This window comes from Delphinapterus leucas, chromosome 2 (assembly GCF_059928025.1).
Source record: "Delphinapterus leucas isolate spDelLeu-1000000601 "Yukka" chromosome 2, BTC_Dleu_Yukka2, whole genome shotgun sequence".
Lineage (NCBI taxonomy): Eukaryota > Metazoa > Chordata > Mammalia > Artiodactyla > Monodontidae > Delphinapterus > Delphinapterus leucas.
In genome coordinates, this window is record NC_143130.1 from 10,570,953 (window position 1) to 10,589,914 (window position 18,962).

The 18,962-nt window shown below is 38.6% G+C and overlaps 1 protein-coding gene across 1 annotated transcript in view; it reads right to left on the reverse strand.

Moving 5' to 3' along the window:
- Positions 1 to 18,962, reverse strand: part of GPR158 (G protein-coupled receptor 158) — a 326,439-nt gene that overhangs the window by 164,232 nt on the left and 143,245 nt on the right. Inside the window, exon 3 of the mRNA XM_089906217.1 lies at positions 7,559 to 7,699. Within this exon, the coding sequence (XP_089762343.1) occupies positions 7,559 to 7,699 (141 nt within the window). The remainder of the gene's footprint in view (positions 1 to 7,558; positions 7,700 to 18,962) is intronic.

Consider the following 18,962-nt stretch of genomic DNA (forward strand, 5'->3'; position numbering starts at 1 on the left):
TGGAGTTAAAATGCTGCAATGAGCTAACCATGGGAAGATATATTTGTTCATTATTTCATCTGTTTAAGATGATGAAGTAATCTGCCTCCAGTCTCCAGCTTGATAAAATCACATCCAAAAATTAAGTGGAAATAGGTACATGCACATGAGTAGCTCCAATACACTCAGGAGATTTCTGTGCATATTTGGTTCAATATGTATAATATTCATGAGGAGAGAACAGTTAGCAAACTGTGGTTATGCTCACACTGTTGTTCAAAAAGACTGCTACTGTTAGGACATGAATACATATTTGCATATCCTAAAATCAGGAGTAGCTAATATACTTTCATGCACTTATATCATGAATGGCTAGCTGTAACAATAAGCTCAAAATGAAGCCCAGTGCAAAAATTTTTTAATTTATATTTCCTCACTATGAATATAGTCAATCTTTCCCTGTATTTCTATATGCTTACGTATACATCTTATATTCACTTCTCTATTGTCTTCTAGATTTTTATTTCTTATAAGTGACTGTAGTAGTATTTTTCTTTGGACAAAAATACCACCTTAGATAGATCTTGGAACGATTCTGATCTGAATTATAAAATTACTAAACACAAATGGATTTTTTTTTTTTTTTTGCCTATGGACTATTTATTCAATCTCCACAACACCCAATACATAAGTACTATAAATAAAAAGACTAAATTCTCCATATTCACTTTATTATAATAATCACTATAATTTGGGGGATATCATGTTATCTCAACTACTCCTCATAACTACCAAGGGCATAGATTTCACTCTTCCTGATGTATGAATAAGGGGAGAGTCTCAGAATATATGAGAAACTTCCCAAGTCTCCTGTGAGTAAGTGGAGATAAGACTCAAATCCGTCTGTCTGACTCAAAGGCCATCCTCATACAAAGAGCCTGCTAGATTATAAATTGTCTAAGTCAGCAATCATTTGCAATTATGAACAGTTTCCTCTAGAAAAAACATATGGCCTACTGTGAACACTGGAATGAATGCCGAGTGGGAACCAAACATACTGAGTGTACTGGTTTTCTATTACAAATTACCACAAATTTGGTATCTTAAAACAACACAAATCTATACTGCTTCTTACATGAAATATAATACACAGTTGACCCTTGAACAACACAGGTTTGAACTGTGTAGGTTCACTTACACGTGCATTTTTCTCACTGCATATGTACTACAGTACTACATGATCCATGGTCGGCTGAATCAATGTATGTGGAACCACAGATAAGGAAGGCCGACTATAAAGTTATACACAGATTTTCAACTTCACAGGGGCCAGTGCCCCTAACCCTGTGTGGTTCAAGAGTCAACTACAGTTATATTCATTCTGATATTTCTATAGCTCAGGAGTCTGATATGGGTCTCACTGGGTTATCACCAAGGTGTGAGCAGGGCTGCATTTTCTTCTGGAGAGTCCAAGAGAGACGTTATTTCCTCGCCTTTTCCAGCTTCTTGAGGCCACCTCCATTCCTCGGCTTGTGGACCCTTTCCTCCATCTTCAAAGACAGTGATGTAGCATTTCTCAAGCGTCCCTCCTTGTGTCCTTACATCTGTCTCTAACTACCACTGGGAATGGTTCTCTGCTTTTCAGGACTCACGTGATTAGGCTGGACCCACCTGGAGAATCGAGGATAATCTCCCCATCTCAATGTTTGTAATTTAATCACATCTGAGAAGTTCCTTTTTGCCACGTGAAGTACCATTTTCACAGGTTGTGAAAATTGGAACATGCACATCTTTTGGGGTTTAGGGGGCACTATTCCGCTTACTACAATGAGCTAATGTATGAATAATTGACAGTCCAATTCCCCTGCCAGAGGTTTTTTAATACTTGGGGGAAGCTGATTGTTAACACAAGTGAGTCTCTAATTAGCAGTCTAATAATGTAAACAAATAAAAAGAATGAAACACCTAAGGGAAAATCTAACAAAGTAAAATTTCAGCTGGTAGGGGAGAAGGAAGACTTTGAGTGGACTGAGTATTATATCTCATAGCGAGGCCCATTTTAAGGATAAAGCTGAAAAACTCTGGGACTTGAAAATGTGTTCCTCAGCTGGGAAGTGGAGCAAATACTAGACGGAAGGGATGAAAATGGGCAGAATATCTGAGGAAAGGGGTAAGCAGAATAAATACAAGCTTCCCAATAGTTATCATAAAAGTAACAATATATTTGAGCATTTAATACGTGCCAATTACTATGATTAGAACTTTATATTCATTACATCATTGAATCCTTATTTATTCTATAAAGCAGATGGTGTTATCCCAATTTTATATATGGCATAAATGAAGTTTAGGTTAGTTAAATAATTTAGCACAGTGCAAGTAAGTAATGGAGCCAGGATTCAAACCTAAATTAGACTTATTCCAAAGACTATGCTCTTAATTATTATATTAAACTATGGTAGAAATACAGCTCTGAGATCGGCAACCAGGGAAATCCAACATGGTATGTGGAGTGTTCCAATAACTGAAAAGAACTAGTTAAAGACAAACGAGGTAAATGAGATAGTCAATAGTCCAAGAAGATTGGCGGCACTGGGAACTCTTCCACTGGCAAATAACCCTATCTGCCAGACATTTAGTGTCTGGACTCCAATCCCTATAAACAGGACTAATGAAAGAAGATGTAAAAACTGAAAATTAGGCAAATGACAGACAAAAGTATAGGCCCAGGCAGTTAGATGGAGAATTTTGCTACTACAACTGAAGTGATTAGAACCAGGTCACAAGGCTTAAGTAAGACCAAGAGCAAAAGTAATGATGTTAATTATGAGAATATGATGTTGAAGCTCTTTTAGTCCATTCCAAGTTTGGGATTAGACTAGAGACTGGACTTGGTCTGCAAAAAGCCAAATATCTCCAGCTCTCCGGTCATGAAACAGAAGAGGAATGGGGAGTGTGAGACCCAAGTGCAACACAAAGATGTGTATCCCAGAGACAGGTTAGCCTTGCTGAGCAGTTTGCCTGGAGCTCAGCATCCCTATACTGTACCTGCTTTCAAAGAGTTTTCCATTTCTTTCTTCTGAGACTACACATTTTTTACATCTCTGCTTTTGGGGGGCCTTTTTAAAAAAAATTTTTTTTTTAATATTTTTTTTTTTGCAGTACACGGGCCTCTCACTGCTGTGGCCTCTCCTGCCGCGGAGCACAGGCTCCGGACGCACAGGCCCAGCGGCCATGGCTCACGGGCCCAGCCGCTCCGCGGCACGCGAGATCCTCCCAGACCGGGGCACGAACCCGCTCCCCCTGCATCGGCAGGCAGACCCTCAACCACTGCGCCACCAGGGAAGCCCGGGGGTGCATTTTTTCCCCACCATCAACAGAGTTGGCAAAGCAGGGATTGTCATTTTTAGATGTGGGTCATTTGTTAGATGGGTTTATCTGGAAATGCATGTGAGCTGAAGTTGATCCAAAAGGCAAGAGAGGTAAGACTGAGAGGCTGGTAATGTGTCCCATGAAAGAGAAAGGAGGTTGTACTGAAGACAGAGTTCAAACTGTGACAGATGGATTTGAGGAAGATGAGCTTGTCATAAGCTCGTATTTCAACAACCTGGAAGTGAACAACCTGGATTTGAAGAGACAGTTACACATCAGTACTTGGCGATTCTGAAATCCTGCTGCTATCCAGATGTCAGATCCTATTAGCTCTCCTATGACCACCAATCTAAAGAGATGCCAGGAACACAGTCTCTGGGCTGTCAGCACAGTTTTAAATCACGTCATCTGAACGTATCTTTGTTGTTCTTTACAAGCTTTTTGTTTACTGTGGGCCTAGGTCTAAATAAAGATTTTTAAATCACTTCATATTTTAACAGGATTTTTAACAGTCACACTGACATTTTCTCTAGAGATCAACACCACATCTTAGCTCCTCTCTCCAAATGGGATACAAGACTATATGTGGGAATTTCAGGTCTTTTTCTAGATTCACAGCTATAAATAAGTAAATTTTACCTTTGAGAGGCATCCCTTTCTGTTTTCTATATCCCACTTTCCCTATCAAGCAACTGATTTCCTCCTGTTGCCTTTAACTCCCAAGTCTTCTTTGTATTGTCCTTCTCAATGCAGCACTGGTTGTTACAGACTTTTGCTGTCCCATCTTCCTTCTGATCTATGTAGAATTCATTCTCTAAGAATTCTAGTTTAAAAAATTGGTTATCCTAATATAATAAAGTATGTGAGACAAAGTGCTAAATACCAATGGTACTTAAGGAGTCACTCTGTACATGTATCGCTGATGTGTGTTTATATATGTGTTTGCTTATTCACTTATTTAACTATATCTATGAACACTTATTATGTGCCATGTACTATGCTAGCTGTTTTGCATACATTATCTCATTTATTGGGTCTTTGATGCTTTCTTTACCTTTGGCCCAAGGGATACATGTAGTCATTCCTTACTTCACAGAAACCACCTCAAGAATATATGAAAACGACTACCCATATGAATTGCCTGGCTACTATGATTAAAAACTTAACCCATTAAAACAGAGGTATGTAGTAAAATTCTAATAGTAAACCAAAATTTTTTTTAAATGTTTGGCTAGCCCTTGGTAGAATACCCTACTGAGCTGTAACTCCTGGTCCTTAGGACAAGGAATGAATACTGTTAGATTTTCATGCAACCTGGCAAGGCCATCAGGAAAGACATTTTTGGTCAAAGAGCACTTTACTGACTTCAAATTATAACATGTAGCTAGCTTTCTCTTCTGTCATTGAGGCAGGCCAGTTCTAGCTAAGTATGTGCTGAGGTCAAAGCTGAATCACAGGTATGCCCAAATATAGCTCATCTTTCTGAAAACTGTGGCCTCCTTTCCACAGCTGCTGTGTGTACAACACACGAGTTATTAGCCTTATGCAGAGAAGCGGCCCCTTCTTAGAGAGAGTAGGTCCAGTGAAAAGCACTGGCTTTTAAAATAAGGAGGAAAGTAGGAGTATGCAAATTAAATAAAGATAAGTTGTTAAAGGTTAACTAGTTTCTCCTGGTGGTGTTATAAGCAAATGGCATAGTCATTCTCTAGTTCTACAATATTTAAATGTTTTATTTCAGTCACATAGTGGGAGCTGAGAACAAATGTGGGTAAACCAGATACAAAATACCTTCACAGAACATAAGCTAAAACCTATTCCCTTAATCCTTCAGTGTTGAATCATATGTTATGTCTGGACCATAAATATGAAGAATGCCAAAGTAGCTGGGCTATTGCCATGATCTTGTACACACACACACACACACACACACACACACACACACACACAATCATATCCATGCTGAAAATGTTACCGTCATTGCTATTGTATTAGTTTTCTATTGCTGTGTAATAACTTATTGGAAACCTAGGGCTGAAAACACCTATCATTACGTCCCAGTTCCTGTTGATCAGAGGTCTGGCACAGTGAAGCTGGGCTCTCTGCTCAGGGTCTCACTAGACTAAAACCAAGGTTTTGGCTAGGCTATATTCTCATCTGGAGCTTCCAAATGTATTCACACTGTTGGAAGAACCTATAGATCTCTGCATTTATACAACTGAGGTTCCTGTTTTCTTGCTGGCTGCCTTAGCTCTTAGGGGCCACCCTCAGGTCCTAGCCACATGGCCCTCTCACAACAAGCTAATTTATTTCTTCAAAGCTGGCACTAGAATCTCTCTCCAGTCTGCTACTATGGGAAGGAGTCATTTAATGCAATATAATCACTTGAGCAACTATACCATCACCTTTGCTACATAACATAGCCTAGCAAGGGAGTGAGTACCTCGTATTCACAGATGCCACCCACACTTAAGGGGAGGAGATCTGTACAGCACATATGGGACCAGAATCTTGGAGGCCATCTTGGAGGCCTACAACAACTATTACTCAGAACAAGGGCTGAACCCTGTGAATTATATGACTGAGGAGAGAGCAAAATGTTACTTCCAGAACCTAGAAGTCAAGTGTAAACTGTCTCAAGATGAAGAACAGTGCTTTCCAAGAAAAAAAGAAGAAAAAAATCCATAAATGTCTACCAAGTTTCCCAGAGGAAGACACTCAGGTCTAAATTTCACTGTATACTTTGAACTACGCCCAGTAGAGATGCAAATTCCTATACAGACCGATAATAAGGCTGACAAAGATTTATGGATGACTACCTAAATGATACCTGTACCTCAGTTTTGGCAACCCCAAACCCTGTACCTCCTTTCTCCACTACATTCCTTCTTGTTATACCCAATAGCTGGCTATAAGCCAACGTGGCAACACTGCATTCTCTAGAGGTAGAGTAAAAAAAAATCAATATTCAAATAGTAACTTTGACATTTTCTGGAGTAAGATTAAAACAACCAGGTCAGCAAGTTTTGATTCTGCAATACCTGCATACCTCAGAGATATTGTGGGTTTGATTCCAGACCACTGCAATAAAGTGAAATTGCAATAAAGCAAGTCACATGAATTTTTTTGGTTTCCCACTGCATATAAAAGTCATGCTTATAGCATTCTGCAGTCTATTAAGTGTACAATATCACTATGTCTAAAAAACCAATATACAGACCTTAATTTAAAAATGCTTTATCCATAAAAAAGTGCTGATCATCATCGGACAACACAGGGTTGCCACAAACCTTCAATTTGTAAAAAAGCACAATATCTTTGATGCATAACAAAGCAAAGCACGATAAAATGAGGTATGCCTGTATATCTCCTGTATAATCACCTCCCCTTGAATGATGGTGGACCTGTAAGTATGACGAGATAGGCTTTCCTTTGATTAAGTGACATTACATGGCAAAGTGATGGGACAGTCATTCCCATGACTGATATAATGATTATATTATATAAGACTCCATCTGAACAGACCGGGGAGATTTTCTTGGTAGCCTTGAAAAGTAAGGGTCACATGAGTAGGCCTTGAGGAGACTTCTAGGAGCTGAGAGTAAGCCCAAGTTGGCGGCTAGCAATAAAATGGGGACCTCACACATACAGTTGAAAGGAACCTAAACCTGTCAATGACCTGAATGAACTTGAAAGAAGTCCCTGAGCCTCAGATCAGATCACATCGCAGACGACCCCTTGATTTTGGCTCCGTGAGACCCTGTGCAGAGGAACCAGCTAACCCCTGACTGAAAAGCTAATCAGTTGAAACTGTGTGATAATATGATTGTGTTGCCTTAAGGTGTTAACTCTGTGGCACTTCTTCATGCAGCATAGAGACCTAACATATAAACAAATTGAAACATAAATAAAATAAGCAAACTAGCAAAATTAGCTTTAGGAATTTTCTGCAGCAATACCTCTCAGTAACTGAATCCCAACTGGTCTCACTGAGTAGCTACAGTATTTCCAGGCATTTAAAATGTATTGAAAACAAAAATACCTAAAATAACCCCCACATTTTTTGGTGGTACTCCAGAGGATTGGAGATGACAAACTAAAGCAAAAACTCCTTAAGTGATGAAAGAATGCCAAACCAGTGGGGATTTAATCATCTAACTCCAACAAGGTTAAAAGAAAATCTAAATAATTAATTATGATAGATATTATGTGTATTCACATATATGCACAGAAGCAAAGGGCACTTACTCTGAAAGCTGTTCACTGAGAAGACTCGAGGATGATAGAATCCTGCTTTGCAAATGCACTGATAGGCTCCAAGCACGAATCCTAGACCCTTAATCGGCATACACTATGAGAAAGAAAAGACAGCAGTACCGTTGATCATAGTTTACTTCACAGTATAAAGACTCACAGATATCCATCATTGCAAATGGTAACAGAGATACTACATTTTCCAGAAATAAAATATCTCATTTTTGAACTTTATTTTAGGTTTGTTTGCCAACAGACATTTTTTAAGTAGTTTTCTTTCTAAATATATGCCATTACAGCTGCAGTTGCCATACATCTTTAACTCATTCAGTTGCCATAGGAAGTAATTATAGACAGTTCTTTTTAATGCCTCACATATCATCTTATTGCCTTAAGAGATATTTCTTAAGCCTATAAGAATATTTTTAAAAGTGATTCCATGCGAAATATTTCCACCAAAGCAAAGGTAGGTAAGTAGATGGACAGACAGATACATAGAATTTAAGATGTGGAAATTGCCTTTAAGAATTAAATATTCATCAAATTTCATCCTCGGATTAAAAAATACAAATTGATGGAATAACAAAACAAGTAAACTTTAAAGTGTAATTTAGAAGAGGAAAAAAAGATAAATTAATGATCTGAAGTGCTCTTTACCTAAAATCTGTTTCATAGATAAATATTCTACATGTAAATAAACATGAAGAAAAGTAATGATTGGCTTTCCAAATATATCACACCAATAGACATGATGGACATCCCAAAAGCTTAATATTGGCATCTTTCAAGAATATCACTGAACCCTAGCAAAATTCAGTTTAACATACTTCATTTCTTTTTTTTTTTTTAACATCTTTATTGGAGTATAATTGCTTTACAATGGTGTGTTAGTTTCTGCTTTATAACAAAGTGAATCAGCTATACATATACATATATCCCCATATCTCCTCCCTCTTGTGTCTCCCTCCCACTCTCCCTATCCCACCACTCTAGGTGGTCACAAAGCACCGAACTGACCTCCCCGTGCTATGCGGCTGCTTCCCACTAGCTATCTATTTTACATGTGGTAGTATTTATAAGTCCATGCCACTCTCTCACTTCGTTCCAGCTTACCCTTCCCCCTCCCCGTGTCCTTAAGTCCATTCTCTATGTCTGCATGTTTATTCCTGTCCTACTCCTAGGTTCTTCAGAACCTTTTTTTTTTTAGATTCCATATATATATGTTAGCATACGGTATTTGCTTTTCTCTTTCTGACCTACTTCACTCTGTATAACAGACTCGAGGTCCATCTACCTCACTACAAATAACTCAATTTCATTTCTTTTAATGGCTGAGTAATATTCCATTGTATACATGTGCCACATCTTCTTTATCCACTCATCTGTCGATGGACACTTAGGTTGTTTCCATGTCCTGGCTATTGTAAATACTGCTGCGATGAACACTGTGGTACATGACTCTTTTTGAATTATGGTTTTCTCAATTGACTCAAGTGCTGGGTCATATTGTAGTAATATTTTCAGTTTTTTAGGGAACCTCCATACTGTTCTCCATAGTGGCTGTACCAACTTACATTCTCACCAACAGTGCAGCAGCGTTACCTTTTCTCCACACCCTCTCCAGCATTTACTGTTTGTAGATTTTTTTTTTTTTTTTTTTTTTTGCGGTACGCGGGCCTTTCCCATTGTGGAGCACAAGCTCCGGATGCGCAGGCTCAGCGGCCATGGCTCACGGGCCCAGCCGCTCCATGGCATGTGAGATCTTCCCAGACCGGGGCACAAACCTGTGTCCCCTGCATCAGCAGGCGGACTCCCAACCACTGCGCCACCAGGGAAGCCCTTTATTTATTTATTTATTTTGTGGTACGAGGGCCTCTCACTGTTGTGGCCTCTCCCATTGCGGAGCACAAGCTCCGGACGCGCAGGCTCAGCGGCCATGGCTCACGGGCTCAGCCGCTCCGCAGCATGTGGGATCTTCCCGGACCGGGGCACGAACCCGTGTCCCCTGCACCGGCAGGCGGACTCTCAACCACTGCGCCAGGAGGGAAGCCCGGTTTGTAGATTTTTTTATGGTGGCCACTCTGACTGGTGTGAGGTGATACCTCACTGTAGTTTTGATTTGCATTTCTCTAATGATTAGTGATGTTGAGCACCCTTTCATGTGTTTATTGGCAATCTGTATATCTTCTCTGGAGAAATGTCTATTTAGGTCTTCTGCACATTTTTGGATTGGGTTTTTTGTTTTTCTGATATTGAGTTGTATGCGCTGCTTGTAAATTTTGGAGGTTAATCCTTTGTCAGTTGCTTCATTTGCAAATATTTTCTCCCATTCTGAGGGTTGTCTTTTGGTCTTATTTATGGTTTCCTTTGCTGTACAAAAGCTTTGAAGTTTCATTAGGTCCCATTTGTTTATTTTTGTTTTTATTTCCGTTTCTCTAGGAGGTGGGTCAAAAAGGATCTTGCTGTGATTTATGTCAGAGTGTTCTGCCTATGTTTTCCTCTAAGAGTTTTAGAGTGTCTGGCCTTACATTTAGGCCTTTAATCCATTTTGAGTTTATTTTTGTGTCTGTTGTTAGGGAGTGTTTGAATTTCATTCATTCTTTCACATGTAGCTGTCCAGTTTTCTCAGCACCACTTATTGAAGAGACTCTCTTTTCTCCACTGTATATTCTTGCCTCCTTTATCAAAGATATGTGTGTGGGTTTACCTCTGGGCTTTCTATCCTGTTCCATTGGTCTATATTTCTGTTTTTGTGCCAGTACCATACATACTTCATTTCTGCTACATTCAATTACATAAGGATGAAATAACTTCCATTAAAATACAGTTTATCAGTAAAACAGGGTGTTTCAAGAATTTGATCAACACTGAAATTTCTTTTTTGATAGCTCTCTACCAAGATCCCAACACTTTGCCTTTTTGCCATTATAACCTATTAGAGGAGCTTAGAATTTAGTGAATCTGAAAGTTACAAATAGTGACCCTCTGACAGAGGCCCTTGAGAGAAAATACTAAATTATCTAAATAATAATCCCTCAATCTAAGCTTTCATGATTAGTAATAAGATCAAAATTGCATATCATGAAAATTCCAGCAAACAATAAAGTATTTATATGTAAGGTAGCAAGAGCTAATACATGCTCTAAATTCATAGGTTATAGCAAGAAAATCTTTGAAAAAGAGCTTTCTAAAAGACCTTGAATATTTTATTTCATTAATACCCTTTTTTTTTTTCACCCAACACTCATATCTTGCAAATGAAAACACAGTTCTTGACCCAGAGCAAAATACAAGGACAGACAAGTACCAGTCAATTCAACTGGGTTGGCAAGTAGTTATGAAAGAACTATTGTGTGTGTAGAGAATTCCTCCAGGACTTAAATGAAATAACACATCCTACTTATAAAGGTCTAGTGATATAGTGGGTCAGGTCCTATTTCTGAATTGTATAAATAAAAAGGCAATTGTAACACTTACTTTGGAGAAGCACTAGTATTATAAGAGATCATATTGTTTGTGGTCAGTCAGGAAACATATGCCTGAGTTCTGACTTACTAGTTATGTGAATTTGGGGCTGTTCTCTTAACTTCGCTGAGACTTATTTTTTTTAACTTGTAAGAACAATCATTCAATTAGATTCAGGAACACTTTGAAGAAAGCAGAACTACCAAGATGTCCTAATAGCTGAAATACAGGGTATAAGAAGAAGAGAAGAATAAAGGATGACTCCCAGGATTTTGGCCTGAGCAACCTTAAGAATGGAGTTGCCATCAAGGATCTGGGAAAGGCTGCAGGTGGAGTTGATTTGGAGAAGAGAACACAAGTTCAGTTTTGCAAATGTTAAGTGTGAAGTGTCTATTTGAAATTTAATTCCTGATATCAAATAAGTAGTCTGGGGCTTCCCTGGTGGCGCAGTGGTTGACAGTCCGCCTGCCGATGCAGGGGACACGGGTTCGTGCCCTGGTCCGGGAAGATCCCACATTCCACGGAGCGGCTGGGCCCGTGAGCCATGGCCGCTGAGCCTGCGCATCCGGAGCCTGTGCTCCGCGACGGGAGAGGCCACAACAGTGAGAGGCCCGGGTACCGCAAAAAAAAAAGTAGTCTGATAAAGTAGTATGGAGTTTGGGAGAGATGTCTGGGCTCTATAATTTGGGATTCATTTGCATAAAGACGATAGACAAAGCCATGAGATCAGATAAGACTAGATCATTAAGGGAGTGCCTGTAGGCAGTGAAGTTAATAGATCCAAAGGGATGAGACTCAGGACACTCCAAGGCTAAAAGGTTAGGCAGAAGGAAGAAGCAAAGGACACTGAGAAGTGCAATTCAGTGAGGTACCATTATTTAATTAACTAGATTGTGACACTAAGTGCATAACATTGAATTTCTTGTGAGTTACATTTATTAAACATTCACCCAGCCAAGATATACCCAAGCAAACTAAGTCTTAGATACTAAGAATAGCAGTGCAGTTTAAATATTCTGCTTCACTGGAATTTGAAGGTTAATGCTATTCATTTAATCAGCACTAATTCCCTGGTAATATGACTCGGCACTACAACAGTGACTCAGTTGAGAATTTTAAATGTTTAAGGCAGATCTGAAAGTTTATTGGAATAAGGGTATCTCTTTAATATAAGCTAACTATAGAGCTGAAAGAAAATGAAGTTTTTTAAAAAATCTATTGATTAGATAAACATCAATAAATGTGGATTAGATAATTAGTTGATTAGATAAACATCACCAAATATAAAGTCCCCTGAACTTAAAAAAAAATGCTTCCTAATTTTATTATGGGAAACACTGCAATATGAATTATTAGTTACCTCAAACTCTTTGTTCATCTTAAATTATCTTATATCCTTAAAGAAAAATTTTAAAATGTTCAACCTGTTAAATTCAATAAAAGAATATCATCTGTTACAGTGGAGAAAAAAAAAAAAGAATATCATTCCGCTACACACACTATGTGTGGAACCGAATGTGCTGTTGCTTACACACACTTGTCTTGGAGTGTAAAAGTGATCTTACCATACTTTCGTGTTCCATCCACCACCACCATTCTGTAGCTACTTCAATTTGGCCACCTCCCAGCCAAACTTATACATTTTCAAGATAAGGCAATTCGTGTACTAGTTTAGCTAATTTCTCTTTTAATCTCCATAAGTATGGTGACTACTCAACCTGTGTTTACTGTAATTGGACTAACTGCTTTTTATATTTTTTTCTCCTTAGGGATTTAGAATATAAACATAGATCCTCACTAGATTCAGGAGAAAAAAAATCTTCAAAATTTTACCATAACATTAAGATGTTCATTTTAGATATTAAAGATCTTTATTTTATATACTCAAATCTAAATCTTTCTACTTTATCTTCATAGAAGTCCAAAAGGGTGGAAATGGAAAAAGCAGCACTTCTTCTTCCATAAGGGTAGCTCTTCCATGAGACCCTTTGATAAAAATTAAGCTCTTCATATTAAGAGTTAAGGCAACCTTCTGAGTGAGGTAGGTGCTCAAAAGATTGGATGCCTTCTTTGATGAACCTTACGAAGCCACCAGCAGAGACTTCCTAAGGAGAGATTTTGAGAGCCCACAATCAAAGGTAGGTCCCTAGGAGTAATCCAGATCCAAATGGGAAGAGATGTTGCTTAAGAGTTTAGAGAAAAATGGACAGATTGCTAGAAGTATACAACCGACCAAGTCCGGGTCATGAAGAAACAAAAATTATGTACAAACCTATAACTAGCAGGTAGACTGAATCAGTAATCAAAAACCTCCTAACAGAGAAAAGCCCAGGGCCAGATGGCCTCAATGGACAAACATTTAAAAAAGAATTAACATCAGTATTCCTCAAACTCTTCCAAAAATTGAGAGAGAACAGTTCCTAACTCATTTTATGAGCCCAGAATTACCCTGATATCAAAGCCAGACAAAGATACTACAAGAAAAGAAAACTGCAGACCAATAATCCTGATTAACATTGTTGTGAAAATCTTCAACAAAATACTAGCAAACCATATTCAACATCACATTAAAAGGACTACGGAGCCTTCAGCAGCAAGGAGGTACTTGAGAACAAGAGCCGTGTGGATGAAAGGCTCTTGGTGCTCCAGCCAGGAGTCAGTGCTGTGCCTCTGAGGTGGGAGAGCCAACTTCAGGACACTGGTCCACAAGAGACCTCCCAGCTCCACATAATATCAAACGGTGAAAATCTCCCAGAGATCTCCATCTCAACACCAGCACCCAGCTTCACTCAACGACCAGCAAGCTACAGTGCTGGACACCCTATGCCAAACAACTAGCAAGACAGGAACATAACCCCACCCATTAGCAAGGAGGCTGCCTAAAATTATAATAAGTCCACAGACACCCCAAAACACACCACCAGACGTGGACCAGCCTACCAGAAAGACAAGATCCAGCCTCATCCACCAGAACACAGGCACTACTCCCCTCCACCAGGAAGCCTACACAACCTACTGAACCAACTTTAGCCACTGGGGACAGACACCAAAAACAACAGGAACTACGAACCTGCAGCCTGCAAAAAGGAGATCCCAAACACAGTAAGATAAGCAAAATGAGAAGACAGAAAAACACACTGCAGATGAAGGAGCAAGATAAAAAGCCACCAGACCTAACAAAGGAAGAGGAAATAGGCAGTCTACCTGAAAAAGAATTCAGAATAATGATAGTAAAGATGATCCAAAATCTTGGAAATAGACAAAATGCAAGAAACATTTAACAAGGACCTAGAAGAACTAAAGATGAAACAAGCAACGATGAACAACACAATAAATGAAATTAAAAATACTCTAGAGGGCTTCCCTGGTGGCGCAGTGGTTGAGAGTCCGCCTGCCGATGCAGGGGACGCGGGTTCGTGCCCCGGTCCGGGAAGATCCCACGTGCCGCTGAGCGGCTGGGCCCATGAGCCGTGGCCGCTGGGCCTGCGCGTCCAGAGCCTGTGCTCCGCAACGGGAGAGGCCACAACAGTGAGAGGCCCGCGTACCGCAAAAAAAAAAAAAAAAAAAAAAAAAAAAAAATACTCTAGAAGGGATCAATAGCAGAAAAACTGAGGCAGAGGAACAGATAAGTGACCTGGAAGATAAGATAGTGGAAATAACTACTGCAGAGCAGATTAAAGAAAAAAGAAGGAAAAGAATTGAGGACAGTCTCAGAGACGTCTGGGACAACATTAAATGCACCAACATTCGAATTAAAGGGGTTCCAGAGGAAGAAGAGAAAAAGAAAGGGACTGAGAAAATATTTGAAGAGATTAGAGTTGAAAACTTCCCTAAAATGGGAAAGGAAATAGTTAATCAAGTCCAGGAAGCACAGAGAGTCCCATACAGGATAAATACAAGGAGAAACACGGCAAGACACATATTAATCTAACTGTCAAAAATTAAATACAAAGAGAACATATTAAAAGCAGCAAGGGAAAAATAACACACAAGGGAATCCCCATAAGGTTAACAGCTGACCTTTCAGCAGAAACTCTGCAAGCCAGAAGGGACTGGCAGGACATATATAAAGTGATGAAGGAGAAAAACCTACAACCAAGATTACTCTACCCAGCAAGGATCTCATTCAGATTTGATGGAGAAATTAAAACCTTTACAGACAAGCAAAAGCTGAGAGAGTTCAGCACCACCAAACCAGCTTTAAAACAAATGCTAAAGGATCTTCTCTAGGCAAGAAACACAAAAGAAGGAAAAGACCTATAATAACACCCAAAACAATTAAGAAAATGGGAATAGGAACATACATATCGATAATTACCTTAAATTTAAATGGATTAAATGCTCCCACCAAAAGACACAGATTGGCTGAATGGATACAAAAACAATACCCATACATATGCTGTCTACAAGAGACCCACTTCAGACCTAGAGACACATACAGACTGAAAGTGAGGGGATGGAAAAAGATATTCCATGAAAATAGAAAGCAAAAGAAAGCCAGAGTAGCAATTCTCATATCAGACAAAATAGACTTTAAAATAAAGACTATTAGAAGAGACAAAGAAGGACACTACATAATGATCAAGGGATCAATCCAAGAAGAAGATATAACAATTGTAAATATTTCTGCACCCAACATAGGCGCACCTCAATACATAAGGCAAATACTAACAGCCATAAAAGGAAAAATTGACAGTAACACATTCATAGTAGGGGACTTTAACACCCCACTTTAACCAATGGACAGATCATCCAAAATGAAAATAAATAAAGAAACACAAGCTTTAAATGATACATTAAACAAGATGGACTTAATTGATATTTATAGGACATTCCATCCAAAAACAACAGAACACACATTTTTTCAAGTGCTCATGGAACATTCTCCAGGATAGATCATATCTTGGATCACAAATCAAGCCTTGGTAAATTTAATAAAATTGAAATTGTATCAAGTATCTTTTCCGACCACAATGCTATGAGACTAGATATCAATTACAGGAAAAGATCTGTAAAAAATACAAACACATGGAGGCTAAACAATACACTACTTAATAACGAAGTGATCACTGAAGAAATCAAAGAGGAAATCAAAAAATACCTAGAAACAAGTGAAAATGGAGACATGATGACCCAAAACCTATGGGATGCTGCAAAAGCAGGGATGCTGCAAAAGCAGAGGGAAGTTTACAGCAATACAATCGTACCTTAAGAAACAGGAAACATCTCGAATAAACAACCTAACCTTGCACCTAAAGCAATTAGAGAAAGAAGAACAAAAAAAACCCAAAGTTAGCAGAAGGAAAGAAATCATAAAGATGAGATGAGAAATAAATGAAAAAGAAATGAAGGAAACGATAGCAAAGATCAATAAAACTAAAAGCTGGTTCTTTGAGAAGATAAACAAAATTGATAAACCATTAGCCAGACTCATCAAGAAAAAACAGGAGAAGACTCAAATCAATAGAATTAGAAATGAAAAAGGAGAAGTAACAACTGACACTGCAGAAATACAAAAGATCATGAGAGATTACTACAAGCAACTATATGCCAATAAAATGGACAACCTGGAAGAAATGGACAAATTCTGAGAAAAGCACAACTTTCCGAGACTGAAACAGGAAGAAATAGAAAATATGAACAGACCAATCACAAGCACTGAAATTGAAACTGTGATTAAAAATCCTCCAACAAACAAAAGCCCAGGACCAGATGGCTTCACAGGCAAATTCTATCAAACATTTAGAGAAGAGCTAACACCTATTCTTCTCAAACTCTTCCAGAATATAGCAGAGGGAGGAACACTCCCAAACTCATTGTACGAGGCCACCATCACCCTGATACCAAAACCAGACAAGGATGTCACAAAGAAAGAAAACTACAGGCCAATATCACTGATGATCATAGATGCAAAAATCCTCAACAAAATACTAGCAAACAGAATCGAACAGCACATTAAGAGGATCATACACCATGATCAAGTGGGGTTTATTCCAGGAATGCAAGGATTCTTCAATATATGCAAATCAATCAATGTGATACACCATATTAACAAACTGAAGGAGAAAAACCATATGATCATCTCAATAGATGCAGAGAAAGCTTTCGACAAAATTCAACACCCATTTATGATAAAAACCCTGCAGAAAGTAGGCATAGAGGGAACTTTCCTCAACATAATAAAGGCCATATATGACAAACCCACAGCCAACATCATCCTCAATGGTGAAAAACTGAAACGATTTGCACTAAGATCAGGAACAAGACAAGGTTGCCCACTCTCACCACTCTTATTCAACATAGTTTTGGAAGTTTTAGCCACAGCAATCAGAGAAGAAAAGGAAATAAAAGGAATCCAAATCGGAAAAGAAGAAGTAAAGCTGTCACTTTTTGCAGATGACATGATACTATACATAGAGAATCCTAAAGATGCTACCAGAAAACTACTAGAGCTAATCAATGAATTTGGTAAAGTAGCAGGATACAAAATTAATGCACAGAAATCTCTGGCATTCCTATACACTAATGATGAAAAATCTGAAAGTGAAATCAAGAAAACACTCCCATTTACCACTGCAACTAAAAGAATAAAATATCGAGGAATAAACCTACCTAAGGAGACAAAAGACCTGTATGAAGAAAATTATAAGACACTGATGAAAGAAATTAAAGATGATACAAAGAGATGGAGAGATATACCATGTTCTTGGATTGGAAGAATCAACATTGTGAAAATGACTCTACTACCCAAGGCAATCTACAGATTCAGTGCAATCCCTATCAAACTACCAATGGCATTTTTCACAGAACTAGAACAAAAAATTTCACAATTTGTATGGAAACACAAAAGACCCCGAATAGCCAAAGCAATCTTGAGAACGGAAAACGGAGCAGGAGGAATCAGGCTCCCTGACTTCAGACTATACCACAAAGCTACAGTAATCAAGACAGTATGGTACTGGCACAAAAACAGAAAGATAGATCAATGGAACAGGATAGAAAGCCCAGAGATAAACCCACGCACATATGGTCACCTTATCTTTGGTATAGGAGGTAGGAGTGTACAGTGGAGAAAGGACAGCCTCTTCAATTAATGGTGCTGAGAAAACTGGACAGGTACATGTAAAAGTATGAGATTAGATCACTCCCTAACACCATACACAAAAATAAGCTCAAAATGGATTAAAGACCCAAATGTAAGGCCAGACACTATCAAACTGTTAGAGGAAAACATAGGCAGAACACTCTATGACATAAATCACAGCAAGATCCTTTTTGACCCACCTCCTAGAGAAACGGAAATAAAAACAAAAATAAACAAATGGGACCTAATGAAACTTCAAAGCTTTTGTACAGCAAAGGAAACCATAAACAAGACCAAAAGACAACCCTCAGAATGGTAGGAAATATTTGCAAATGAAGCAACTGACAAAGGATTAATCTCCAAAATTTACAAGCAGCTCGTGCAGCTCAATAACAAAAAAACAAACATCCCAATCCAAAAATGGGCATAATACCTAAATAGACATTTCTCCCAAGATATACAGACTGCCAACAAACACATGAAAGAATGCTCAACATCATTAATCATTAGAGAAATGCAAATCAAAACTACAATGAGATATCATCTCACACCAGTCAGAATGGCCATCATCAAAAAATCTAGAAACAATAAATGCTGGAGAGGGTGTGGAGAAAAGGGAACACTCTTGCACTGCTGGTGGAATGTGAATTGGTACAGCCACTATGGAGAACACTATGGAGATTCCTTAAAAATCTAAAAATAGAACTACCATATGACCCAGCAATCCCACTACTGGGCATATATACCCTGAGAAAACCATAATTCAAAAAGAATCATGTACCAAAATGTTTATTGCAGCTCTATTTACAAT